The sequence below is a fragment of the Mesoplodon densirostris genome, chromosome 17, assembly GCF_025265405.1.
Source record: "Mesoplodon densirostris isolate mMesDen1 chromosome 17, mMesDen1 primary haplotype, whole genome shotgun sequence".
Lineage (NCBI taxonomy): Eukaryota > Metazoa > Chordata > Mammalia > Artiodactyla > Ziphiidae > Mesoplodon > Mesoplodon densirostris.
Genome location: NC_082677.1, coordinates 23397354 through 23410910, shown reverse-complemented (window position 1 = coordinate 23410910; position 13557 = coordinate 23397354). Strand labels below are relative to the sequence as shown.

The following is a 13557-nucleotide window of genomic DNA, read 5'->3' as shown; positions in this document are numbered from 1 at the left end:
AACACCACTCACACCTGTCCGTGAGCTCCCAAAGCATGTTGCTCATATGCTGGTTGACCATCATGTCCTTGGCTTTGCATTACAGTTCATCGTGGCCAGCCACCATGACCTGTTTTTTCATCGAAACCTGACACGCCCAACAGACTGGGGAGGGTGTGACCATCACTTGCCTGTGAAGTGCACCCTTGTTGCTGGAGTCAAACAACTCTGCTCAATAATGGAACAGAACTGACACACATGTCATCCTAACTTCCACATCTGGCCTCTCCCCAGTCATCTGTAGTTCACTGTGGCAGGTACTAAAGCCTCCGTCTCTCTGTCTTTATCCCCCAGGGCCTCAAACCCGGGAGAGGAGCACAGAAAACAGTTAAAGAAATGACACATGCTCACTTCTAGTTCTAATTCTTCCATAGACGTTAGGAGGGTCCCTTCCCCTCCATCTCTAAAGACAGGGACCCTATTCTACATTTCTCTTCTGTCCTGCACGGGCCCCAGCACGGTTGCAGATGAGCCTTGTGTCGGGGGTGGCTTTGTTAAGAGGCCAGCAGAGTGCAAACTACAGACCTGGAGGAGCCCCGGAACCTGCCTGCCTGCAGGAGGAGGCACTGGTTCATTCAACAGGGGTAGGAAGTCAGACGGTGGCCTGCTACAGGGCTAGTGCGGAGGGCTCTTCTGACCCGCTCTGCTTGAGTTTGGTTGATACACACACACATTCAGGGAGAAGGCAGGGGAGAGGGCTGGGCAGGGGCACGGCTCTGTCCAGGCAGCAGGAGGAAGCCCGGGGGACCCCGGTCCCATGAGCTCAGCACGCCAAGGGACAGGAGAAACACCTGGGCCCGGCGCCTGGGGATCACGCTGTTTCCCTGGCGGTGGGCGATGGTGGGGCGGCGGCGGAGGAAGCAAACGCGCGCAGCTCCTACCTTTCAGCTTCTCGGCCAAGAGCGCGGCCTCGTGCTCCGAGTAGTGCATGATGGGCGGCGGCGAGGGCGGCCGCAGCCGGTCCTCCTCCAGCTTCCGCCGGTGCCGCTCCTCGCGGGCGCGCATCCTCTGCTTACACTCCCACTCGTAGAAGTCGTCCCGGGCCTGGGCGAAGTCCACGTGCAGCCGGCCCGAGTCCTTTTTGTCCGTGCTAGACCCTAAGCGCATCCGGTAACCTGAAACCAGTGGGAAGGCGGGTCACATCACACTGTCACAACAGTGTCACACACGACTGTCACAGTCTCGGGGCCAGGCCCTCAGGACGCGCCAGGGGAGCTCTCACTGATTTCTTTTTCCCTTACAAAGGACATCCTTCCCATAGGAGGTGGGAAGCTGTTATCCTCCGAGGCCATCTGGAAGCACGGCCCGAGGTACGCCTATTACAGATTTGGGGATAAACGCTCCACTGGGAGAGGTCTTCAAGCCAATGTTGCCAAGAGGATGATCTCAAGAACCAGGGCACTTATCCTATTATCCTAACTCCTTCTTCCTTCTGGCTTCCAGGAAGATCAGAAAACTATGGGGCATGTAGCTTTCTTCCCCCTCCACTTTTTATGGCCTCAGTTTTATATTTTCAATTTACTGTAACTCTGTTGCATAAGCCCTCTTACTTTTATTTTTTAGAAGGAGGTGGAGTGCGAGTTAATAAATATTATCTATGATATTTAAAAAGATCTACAAAGTAAGTTCCACGACATCTCACTCACAGGCTATTGCTTCATTCTCCTAGAAAACGCCGCTTGCTCCATTCTGTCTCAGCGGCTGCAAAAGCCACAATTACCAAGGCAATTTTGCAATGCTGTTTTATTTCCACTTATCCTCTGGGGCACACAGGAGAATATTTTACCTTCAATCAAGAGGCCTCGCCACGGCCTTCCTTACAGCCCTCCAGCACCTCATCTGGCACGCAGCACTGCACAAATTGTCCATGCAATCTTTGAAGGCCACAGGAGCCCGTGTGAGAGCCCAGAGCTAGACCAAAAAAATGGGCCTGGAAGTCTTTGGGGGATTTACTGTGAGCTACACAACTTATAAAGATTATAAGCAGAAACTTGATCTGAGAAATCAACACAAACAGAACTGAAACCAGGCCGCCAGCCTAACTTCAAGGGAAGGAGGTTTGGCTTTGAGGTTGCTCTTCAGTTTGGGGTACTCAGATTTTTAAAAACATAAATTCAGGTCCCAGCAGGAGGGCTGCCAGACGAGAGAGCAAAAGAAGCACTTTTGCTGTGCAGGGACTTTGCAAATGAGACACCACTGTGAAATGCTAGGCTGCACTGTACTGATGCTCAGGACCTTGTGGTAGATTTCTATGGATTATTTCAGCACTTGTGGTTGAAACTCAGCTGAAAAATCCCAGGAGAGGCTGGCTTCTCCCCACTAGGGTACTTCACACCTTTGAAAAGTTACAAATGTGAAACAGATCTCAAGTCTGATTCCTGTTATGACCCTCTCACTCCCAGGTTTAAAAGGTATTATCTCTCTAAAACTGGGAAGACATAACAATACCTATCAAAAACGCAAACATCTCAAGAGGGAGGGGATTTGGGGATGTATGTACACATACAGCTGATTCACTTTGTGATGCAGCAGAAACTAGCACACCATTGTAAAGCAATTATACCCCAATAAAGATGTTAGAAAATAAATAAATTTTTTTTAAAAGTGTTCACAGGGGCTTCCCTGGTGGCGCAGCGGTTGGGAGTCCGCCTGCCGGTGCAGGGGACATGGGTTCGTGCCCCGGTCCAGGAAGATCCCACATGCCGCAGAGCGGCTGGGCCTGTGAGCCATGGCCGCTGAGCCTCCATGTCCAGAGCCTGTGCTCCGCAACGGGAGAGGCCACAACAGTGAGAGGCCCGTGTACCGCAAAAAAAAAAAAAAAAGTGTTCACAAGCAAAAAGAAAAAAAAAGCAAACATCTGATCACAGAGGGGCAGAATTAATGCTAAAGCAGAGTATATTTTGGTTGTGGGCTGTGGAAACTTAACAAATCAGCAGGCCATGGTGATATATACGTAACAGCTGAGCAGGCAGAATGGCCTAAGACTGGCCAGCTGTCCCAACTGGCCAAGCAACTTTCCCCTGGTCATGTCCAGAGCATCACTTTTCAGACACAGACATTTCTGGTTCCAAAAATTACCCTCTCTTTCATCAAAACACCATCATTAAGGCCTTAAAAGAGCCCTGTGATGAGGCTGAGTCTAAAATTAGCTTGGCCCTCAAATGTGATTTTGGTCCTAAAATTAGACAGGCCATCCAGCTGGGCTAGGGCTTGCGGGAGCTCTTACGTAAGAGCGGCAGCCTGCCTGCCTTCCTTCCTGCCCCTCCCAGTCAGCCTTTCAGATCTTCCCAGGATGATGCTGCAACCTTGCCAGGGCAGCCCAGGCAGAGCTGGGAGACCCCTGTGTACTCAGGCAGGTAGGCTGGAGGTGAGGCCTTTGCTGTGGGATGCCAAGGGGTAGTCAGGCAGGGGGCCGGGTCAGAGCTTGAAAAAAATATACCATCAAGGCATAAATTTGAAACTTACATGTGCCTAAATTTGGAACGGTTCATCTTTTGGCAATGTACTATGAGTTTTCTGATTGGGTCTAAACATTATGTCAGTGTTGAACAACACCTTTGATTTACTGTAGCCCTTTCATTTAATCAGGTGGGGGTAAAGTCATAGTTGTATTGGTGGAGCTGTGATTAGAACCCAAATTCCCAGGGCAGGATTCCTTCTCTATCATCATCAGGATATTTGTGTTAAAAACAACCACTTACTGAATGGTTCCCATGTTGCACGTGCCCTGCTAGGCACTTACTATCCCTTATTTTGATTCATTCCTCATAACAATCCGATGGGGTAGCATTATTACTATCTCGATTTTGCAGAAGAGAAAAGAGAGGCTCAGAGAGAGGTTATCTTGCCCGAGACCTGTGAAATCCAGTGCCATACACTCCACAGAATCCCCAGTTGTCTAATAGATTACTCTGATGCTGTAGCTCAAGACTTTGTGAGAGATATGAGTGTTGTATTCTTATTCGATGTTTTATCGTCCACCTCCATTCTGGAATACTTTCAGGTTTCCTTTTCCACTGTCAGGTTTTATTGGAATAAGGGTTTTAAAGTTCTCCAGGTCACTATCTAGCTCAGGAAAGTCTCTTCAGTGTTGGAATAACCTCAAGGCTTCTGGGGTTTGCAAGACAATTTTATGGTAATAGGGGCTGACTGCAGAGTTAAGTACATCTGGTAGTAATGTTCAGATTTTTTTTCCCCTCTTCTTTTCGCACTTTTCCCCACTAGCTTTGCCTCTGGAAGAGGGAAGTGATGTGCAGAGTGACAGAATGAAATATGCAGATGGAGGCACAGAGGGCATGGCAGTGAGTTCAATCTAAAAAGACATCCTTCCAAAGCTACGTTTCAATACCAGCTCTGTGATGCTTAGATTTGGCAAAGGCCTTGCTGACAGGCTCCATACATTTGCTCTAACACCCAGAGGGTGGAAGGCAGCAGGAGGCTTAATTTCAACCTCTGTGAAAATTTCCCTTATAAATGGCACCAGAGAAGGAGGGATGGTGGGGCGGGCTTGGCCAGGCTAAATGCACTAGCAACTGGGAGGTGACGCTGGGCCTCCTCCTCAGGCCCGAGGACCACTTTCTGCACGGCACTCATCTTGATCTGGTGCCCTGGTGTCTAGAAAGTGAACCACTTCTGAAAAACTGAAATTATGCTGAGAGAGGACTTTATTCCCCCAGAGAATTACATCCAATAATAATAATGGTCCTCAGTATTCATAATATTGCTTCTCATCTAAGAAGCACTTGAGAACATTAATTAGAAACTCGATGGAATTCCTAAAGCCTGGATGGTGGGACACCGTGTCTGCAGCAGGGAGGTGCGTTCACAGACTTAACAGGGAGCTTCTGGCAGCCTAAGGGCAGAATTCCTCCTTCTCTAGCCCCAAACTGTGGGGACTTTTATTGTGCATTAAGGCAAAAGGGAATACGCTCATATTAACATAACAAGACATCACAAAGCGCCGAGAAAACCCCCTTATGTGATGCAAAGTACCAGAAAGGTAAATGGCTTTATCAACCATGAACTCCTCGGCAAAGCGAATGTGACAAAAATTCTTCTTGCTTTTCCGAATCGCTGTGATGTCACCGCACTGCTCGAAGACTTCTTGAATGATTTCCTCAGTGGCGTTTTCTGGTAATCCCCCGACAAACACGGTCTTACACCCGGGAGGTCGTTCTCTTGTGGAGGGAGGTGGAAGATCTGAGAACCGCAACAAAACAGAAGGTTTTGCCTTTTAGTTATAGTTGCTGTGTTTTTTTTGTTTGTTTGTTTTTCTGGTTCACCTGGTGAAAGTCAAACTCGCAGACTAACCTTCTCCATTCTGAGTAATGATGGATTTCTAGAGCGATCTACACAGATGGCAGGCTGTCCTGGTTTTCAGTGCCTCTCCCCTCCTCCTCCCCACCTTTCTCTACTTTCTGTGTTCAGTTCTACACAGAGTGGCTATGCTCGTCCGCGAACAGAGATACAGCAAATGTTACCATGATTTCATTTCTCCTTCATAATACAGAGCCCCAGAAAATCGGAAAGGAAAAAAAAAAAAAACTTCATGAAGTACAGAGCATGATGAAATAAAAACATGATGAAAAACCGAGGGTTGGGCTTCCCTGGTGGCGCAGTGGTTGAGAGTCTGCCTGCCGATGCAGGGGACACGGGTTCGTGCCCCGGTCCGGGAAGATCCCACATGCCGCGGAGCGGCTGGGCCCGTGAGCCATGGCCGCTGAGCCTGGGCGTCCGGGAGCCTGTGCTCCGCAACGGGAGAGGCCACAACAGTGAGAGGCCCGCGTACCGCCAAAAAAACAAAAACAAAAACAAAAAAAAACGAGGGTTGTTGTCTGCTTTGTCTGGTTGCGGGATAATGGAGCAGTAAGGCAGAACAGAGAGCAGAGCCTGAAAGCAGGCGCAGTACTTACTTGGCTGCGAAACACAAGGCCTGAAACCACCCCCTCCTTTTTTTTTTTTTATCATTCACATTTAAATGAGCAAACTACTAAATCTGAGGGAGCCTGCATAAAAAGATAAAAAGCAATCTTCTGAAAAGTCCACTTTAAAAAGGCAACACTGATTCATATGAATAAAAAAAAATCCCAGCTATTTAAGCCCATAAATTTAGTATCAGAGGCTAAGTTAAAAAAAAAAAAACTGGCCTATTTATTTCATCAAATATATGTTTCCTTCAAGCGAATGCAATCTGGTCCAGGAACTCTGAGAGGCAGGCTCCCCGCTCCCCTCCACCACCAAATTGCTAACTGCCAAATTAATTCCGTTTTCCATCTAGCAAAATGCATTTCAGAGTTTCTCTCCCACATTTTTGAAGATGGATGGAAGTGTTCACATATTTCACACTCCGATCTGCAGCAAATGCTAGACTTCGTTGCGCGCAAAAAGGTTCTCAATGCTGGCTATACACCCCAATCACCCATGCTCCCTTCGTGGTGTCAATTCAGCTCCTGGAGAGACACAGGGACCCACATATTTGTTTTAATCTAGAGACAAAGGACTTCTGTAGAATGATCCCCACTCTGTGTACCTAGGTGGGAGAACTTTGAGTCACATCTGAAAATGAATGCAATACTATATTAAAAAAGAAAGAAACTTAAATCGATGATCAAATACTTCTCACAGACGTCACTTACTTGGGTTTTGGGGGAAAAGAGTACAGCTTTTGCAGTGGATTATTTCTTTGACGACAGCCACTTCTGTTGGTGGAGGGGGTACTAGCCCCAGGCCTGGTATCATTGGGTTAATAGGGGTGATCCCAGTCATCATGTTGAGGCCTGGATCAAAGCCTGGTACACAGATTGAGTCTGTAAAGTACACAAGATATCATTTTGGTTGGAGGATCTTAAACTGGTTTTTGTTGTTACTTTTGCCGTTTTCCTGCAAAGATGATTTGACTTTATGCTTCCTATGTTTTAGGAATTTCTCCTGGCATAAATATAGCAATATAGAAAGCTATTTCAGAAAGGTAAAGAGAAAATAAAAGATGAACTTAATGCTACATGGAAAGGAAGTTATATTGTTTAAAATATTAACATGGCAGAACAGAACACAGCGTATTCAAGTGTAAAACCACGCACCATGAAGCTTTGCTGTTACTGTGAACGTGATTTTCTGTTTCTTAACTTCGATGTAGATGTGACTGCCTTATGACCCAGGATGTGAGAAGAATATCATTTAACACTGAAGTGCCCAGTGAATACAACTGTCAACCCGGTTTTATCAAAAGAGCCTTCTTACCCAAGTGACCTCGATTTAAGAAAGTTCAGTTTATATGTGCATACTTTATAATGATGCATTCAGGTCCAACCTAACCTATTCCCCCCAGGAAATAAAAAACAAAGAGTGATTATAATTACTAAGGCTGGGTTAGATACATGCGGGCATAATATTAGCTATATACATTTCTGAGTTCTATTGGATAATCACACGTTCTTCCTATAATTCAATCAGCAAATAATTGACCACCCTTCTGAAATCTTTATTTGTTGTATAAAAAATACAAATTTACGCCCTGCATAAAAAATGGAAGGGCACAAAAAGGGTGGGTTTTCCAGTGTAAACACTGAATTTTTTTTAATGGGATAATAAAGCAAGTCATTTCAAAAGTGATATACAGGGATTTTTATTTTTTTATTTTTAATTAGTAACACCTTTCTAAGAGTAGGGACTGTTAAGATGTACTGAGTTTCTATAGTAGCTGCAAGCGGATCCCTCTCCTGAGAATTTTTCTGTTTTCAGATAACATACTCTCATTGGTGGTGTGATACTGTTTGGAGGTAGACAAACAGAAGCACAGATGCCCCCAGCACTAGCCGTGGTGACCCTCCACTACAGTTCTCAGGGACGAAATTTCTTTCTCTTGTTCTCCTTTTCTCCCCATTATTCTAGATCATTCCCATTCTTCCCTCCCACCCCCTCTCCTTTGTGGTTCTCACGTCCAGCCAGCCCGTGCCTTAGGCCCCTGCATGGCCTCACCCTTTGCTTACCTGTGCTGAAAGGTCAGATAAGCCCAGAGGCAGGTGAAGTGACAACTATAGGCTTTGTTTACCAAGACTCTCCAGGGGATACAGAAGGACCAGCATGGACTTTTCCTTTCTAGGAAGCAGTTTATTAGAGCTTTCCTCCAGCTGCTTTGGGTATTTCCATTCCTCTTCTGGACTGAACAGAATAAGCAGGGTGATCCTGATGTATAAGCTCAAGAGGACTGCTGTCCTATTTATGAGGAAATCCATTTAATTTGACTGCATACCAGCCTTACTTCAGTAAAATGAGGTGGGGTTTTGGGTTTGTTTCTTGGTTTGGGCCTTTTTTAAGAAACCCTCAGTGTAACTGTCAAATAAGCATTCTCTTTCAAAGCAGTCACCCTGACATTCGAGGTACTTCTATAATTATGGTTCTCAGGTTCTTCGTCTCTCACGCGGGGCTTTTGAGTGGATAATCTCTTGGAGCACTAGCCTCCTAGGACTCCAGGATTCTTCACTGATAATTGTTCAAAACAAAGTGAAGTACAAATGACATAAAAGTTTGGAAGTGACAGAGGCAGGACTCACACTTTGGTGATTCGTTTGAAATCTTCATCAAGTTTCACAGGTGTTATTCCCATTTCACAGCTAAAGTAATCGAGGCTTAAAGCAGTAAAGTAAAATTTCCAACATCACAAAGCAAACAAATGGCAAAGTCAGAAGTAGGGTCCAGGTCTCTGGCTCCGGATATAAAAAACATCTCTTTTAACCACTTTGAAGTTTCCACCTAGAATGACCCAACTAGATCATGTACCTAATACATGCCACTACCACAAATGTACTCTACTCTGTAAAACAAACCAAGATGTAGCCTTCTGATCCGGATGCCAATTCTAAAGGAGAGCTCCAGAACAGAATGGCTTGCAATGTCATCATCACTGAAATAACACATTGGCTTCTCAGGACGATATATTAGAAATAGAAATATTGGTAATGGGAATACTGGCATGCTGATGCCTTTATTTAATCTTGTTCTGTACATGAGATCGGTCTGTTCCTTTCCTGGCCTGGCCCTTACTACTGTTTGCCAACACAAGGTGATTTAAGGCTGAAACCACTCAGGACCGCGTGAGAGCTCTGTGAATTACAATAACCAGATGTTTCCCAAAACGAGACGAGAAGCCCAGTTCTTGCGTTCTCTTTTAGTTGTGGCAGACTTGTGTTTTCTTTTTGAAGGCCAAATAAATAAATACATCTTCAGGAATGAGGACAAAAGATACTACTCTTGAGCAAAATATTTGAATACAGAGCAAGAGTTACATTGCTTTTTCTGAGACATTAATAAAAAGAGACTGTGGGGTTGAATGAAATCTGCATGGTGAGTGTAGTAGCTTGAAAAGAGCTTAGCAAGGAATTAACACTTAAATTATGCTGAACATCAAAGGATCTGAGATTCAGTATTTGAGAGGAAGAAGTGGGAAGGATTAGACTTTAAAAAAAGTATGAAACCATTACTTTTTAACAATATATGAACAGATGAAAATTGTTTTCTCCAAGAGCACAGGAGGATCTCACCAGGCGCCTGCCAGCAGCGTCTTCCAGCTTCCACAGGGTAAGAGTTTTTGAGTGTGGCTGCCGCTAGCTAGTGTCTGTGTCCCCAGCAGGAGACACAGCCACCCCCAGCCTCTCCAGGAGACTCTCCAAGATCAGCAGAATGCACCCTTTGAAGACCTTCAAGATGGCGGAGGAGTAAGACGTGGAGATCACCGTCCTCCCCACAGATACATCAGAAATACATCTACACGTGGAACAACTCCTACAGAACACCTACTGAACGCTGGCAGAAGACCTCAGACCCCCCAAAAGTCAAGAAACTCCCCATGTACCTGGGTAGGGCCAAAGAAAAAAGAATAAACAGAGACAAAAGGATAGGGATGGGACCTGCACCAGTGGGAGGGAGCCGTGAAGGAGGAAAGGTCTCCACACACTAGAAGCCCCTTCACAGGCGAAGACTGCGGGTGGCGGAGGGGGGACGCTTTGGCACTGCGGAGAAGAGCGCAGCAACAGGGGTGTGGAGGGCAAAGGGGAGAGATTCCCGCACAGAGGGTCGGTGCCGACCGGCACTCACCAGCCCGAGAGGCTTGTCTGCTCCCCTGCCGGGGAGGGCGGGGGCTGGGAGCTGAGGCTCGGGCTTCGGAGGTCGGATCCCAGGGAGAGGACTGGGGTTGGTGGCGTGAACACAGCCTGAAGGGGTTAGTGTGCCACAGCTAGCCGGGAGGGAGTCCGGGGAAAGGTCTGGAGCTGCCGAAGAGGCAAGAGACCATTGCTTTGGGGTGCACGAGGAGAAGGGATCCAGAGCACCGCCTAAACGAGCTCCAGAGACAGGCGCGAGCCGTGGCTATCAGCGCGGACACCAGAGACGGGCATGAAACGCTAAGGCTGCTGCTGCCGACACCAAGGAGCCTGTGTGCGAGCACAGGTCATCGTCCACACCTCCCCTCCCGGGAGCCTGTGCACCCTCCACTGCCAGGGTCCCGGGATCCAGGGACAACTTCCCCAGAAGAACACACGGTGCCTCAGGCTGTTGCAACGTCACGCAGGCCTCTGCCGCTGCAGGCTCACCCCGCCTCCGTACCCCTCCCTCCCCGCGGCCTGAGTGAGCCAGAGACCCCGAATCAGCTACTCCTTTAACCCCGTCTTGTCTGAGCGAAGAACAGACGCCCTCAGGTGACCTACACACAGAAGCGGGTCCAAATCCAAAGCTGAACCCCGGGAGCTGTGTGAACACAGAAGAGAAAGGGAAATCTCTCCCAGCAGCCTCAAGAGCAGCAGATTAAATCTCCACAATCAACTGGATGTACCCTGCATCTGTGGAATACCTGAATAGACAACCAATCATCCCAAAATTGAGGCAGTGAACTTTGTGTGGTTTTGTCTGTATAGCTTTGCTTTTACCATTTGTCCTAGGGTTCTGTCTGTTTTTTTTTTTTTTTTTTTTTTTCAGTATAGTTTTTTAGCGCTTGTTATCATTGGTGGATTTGTTTTTTGGTTTGGTTGCTCTCTTCTTTCTTTCATCTTCTTATTACTTTTTACTTTTATTTTTAATAATTGTTTTTAAAATTTTTATTTTAATAACTTTATTTTATTTTTTTCCTTCTTTCTTTCTCCCTTTTCTTCTGAGCCATGTGGCTGACAGGATCTTGGTGCTCTGGCTGGGTGTCAGGCCTGTGTCTCTGAGGTGGGAGAGCCGAGTTCAGGACACTGGTCCACTAGAGACCTCCCGGCTCCATCTAATATCAAATGGTGAAAGCTCTCCCAGAGATCTCCAATTCAATGCTAAGACCCAACTCCACTGAATAACCAGCAAACTCCATTGCTGGACACCATATGCCAAACAACTAGCAAGACAGGAACACAACCACACCCATTAGCAAAGAAGCTGCCTAAAATCATAATTAGGTCACAGACACCCCAAAACACACCAGCAGACATGGTCCTGCCCACCAGAAAGACAAGATTCAACCTCATCCACCAGAACACAGGCACCAGTCAGCTACACCAGGAAGCCCACACAATGCACTGAAACAACCCTACTCACTGGGCCAACAAAAAAAACAACGGAACTATGAACCTGCAGCCTGCGAAAAGGAGACCCCAAACACAGTAAGAGAAGCAAAATGAGAAGACAGAGAAACACACAGCAGATGAAGGAGCAAAGTAAAAACCCACCAAACCAAACAAATGAAGAGGAAATAGGCAGTCTACCTGAAAAAGAATTCAAAGTCATGATAGTAAAGATGATCTAAAATCTTGGAAACAGAATGGAGAAAATACAAGAAACGTTTAACGAGGACCTAGAAGAACTAAAGAGCAAACAAACAATGATGAACAACACAATGAACGAAATTAAAAATTCTCTAGAAGGAATCAGCAGTAGAATAACTGAGGCAGAAAAATGGATAAGTGACCTGGAAGATAAAATAGTGGAAATAACTACTGCAGAGCAGAATAAAGAAAAAAGAATGAAGAGAACTGAGGACAGTTTCAGAGACCTATGGGACAACATTAAACGCACCAACATTTGAATTATAGGGGTCCCAGAAGAAGAAGAGAAAAAGAAAGGGACTGAGAAAATATTTGAAGAGAGTATAGTTGAAAATTTCCCTAATAGGGAAAAGGAAATAGTCAGTCAACTCCAGGAAGCACAGACAGTCCCAAACAGGATAAATCCAAGGAGCAACACATCAGGACAAATAGTAATCAAACTATCAAAAATTAAATACAAAGAAAAAATATTAAAAGCAGCAAGGGAAAAACAACACATAACATACAAGGGAATCCCCACAAGGTTAACAGCTGATCTTTCAGCAGAAACTCTGCAAGCAAGAAGGGACTGGCAGAACATATTTAAAGTAATGAAAGGGAAAAACCTACAAACAAGATTACTCTACCCAGCAAGGATCTCATTTAGATTCGACGGAGAAATTAAAACCTTTACAGACGAGCAAAATCTAAGAGAATTCAGCACCACCAAACCAGCTTTACAACAAATGCTAAAGAAACTTCTCCAGGCAGGAAACACAAGAGAAGGAAAAGACTTAAAATAACAAACCCAAAAAATTAAGAAAATGGTAATAGAACATACATATCATAACTACCTTAAAGGTAAATGGATTAAATGCTCAGTCAAAAGACATAAACTGGCTGAATGGATACAAAAACAAGACCCATATATATGTTGTCTAGAAGAGACCCACTTCAGACCCAGGGACACATACAGACTGAAAGTGAAGGATGGAAAAAGGCATTCCATGCAAATGGAAATAAAAAAAAGCTGGAGTAGCAATTCTCATATAACACAAAATAGACTTTAAAATAGACTATTACAAGAGACAAAGAAGGACACTACATAATGATCAAGGGATCAATCCAAGAAGAAGATATAACAATTGTAAATATTTATGCACCCAACATAGGAGCACCTCAATATATAAGGCAAATACTAACAGCCATAAAAGGGGAAATCATCAGTAACACAATCATAGTAGGGGACTTTAACACCCCACTTCACCAATGGACAGATCATCCAAAATGAAAATAAATATGGAAACACAAGCTTTAAATGATAAACAAGATGGACTTAATTGATATTTATAGGACATCCCATCCAAAAACAGGAGAATACTCTTTCTTCTCAAGTGCTCATGGAACATTCTCCAGGATAGATCATATCTTGGGTCACAAATCAAGCCTTGGTAAATTTTAAAATTTAAGAAAATTGAAATCATATCAAGTATCTTTTCTGACCACAACGCTATGAGACTAGACATCAATTACAGGAAAAAATCTGTAAAAACTACAAACACATGGAAGCTAAACAATACACTACCAAATAACCAAGAGATCACTGAAGAAATCAAAGAGGAAATCAAAAAATACCTAGACACAAATGACAATGAAAATACGATGACCCAAAACCTATGGGATGCAGCAAAAGCAGTTCTAAGAGGGAAGTTTATAGCAATACAATCCTACCTCAAGAAAGAAGAAACAT

General features: G+C 45.1%; 1 protein-coding gene across 7 annotated transcripts in view; it reads right to left on the bottom strand.

Annotated features, from left to right (window-relative positions):
• Positions 1-13557, bottom strand: part of ENOX1 (ecto-NOX disulfide-thiol exchanger 1) — a 320291-nt gene that overhangs the window by 167638 nt on the left and 139096 nt on the right. For all 7 annotated transcript variants that reach the window (XM_060080023.1, XM_060080025.1, XM_060080027.1 and 4 more), the window contains 3 exons: positions 6675-6845; positions 5032-5238; positions 921-1154 (listed from right to left, as the gene is read on the bottom strand). In XM_060080023.1, the coding sequence (XP_059936006.1) occupies positions 921-1154; positions 5032-5238; positions 6675-6845 (612 nt within the window). The remainder of the gene's footprint in view (positions 1-920; positions 1155-5031; positions 5239-6674; positions 6846-13557) is intronic.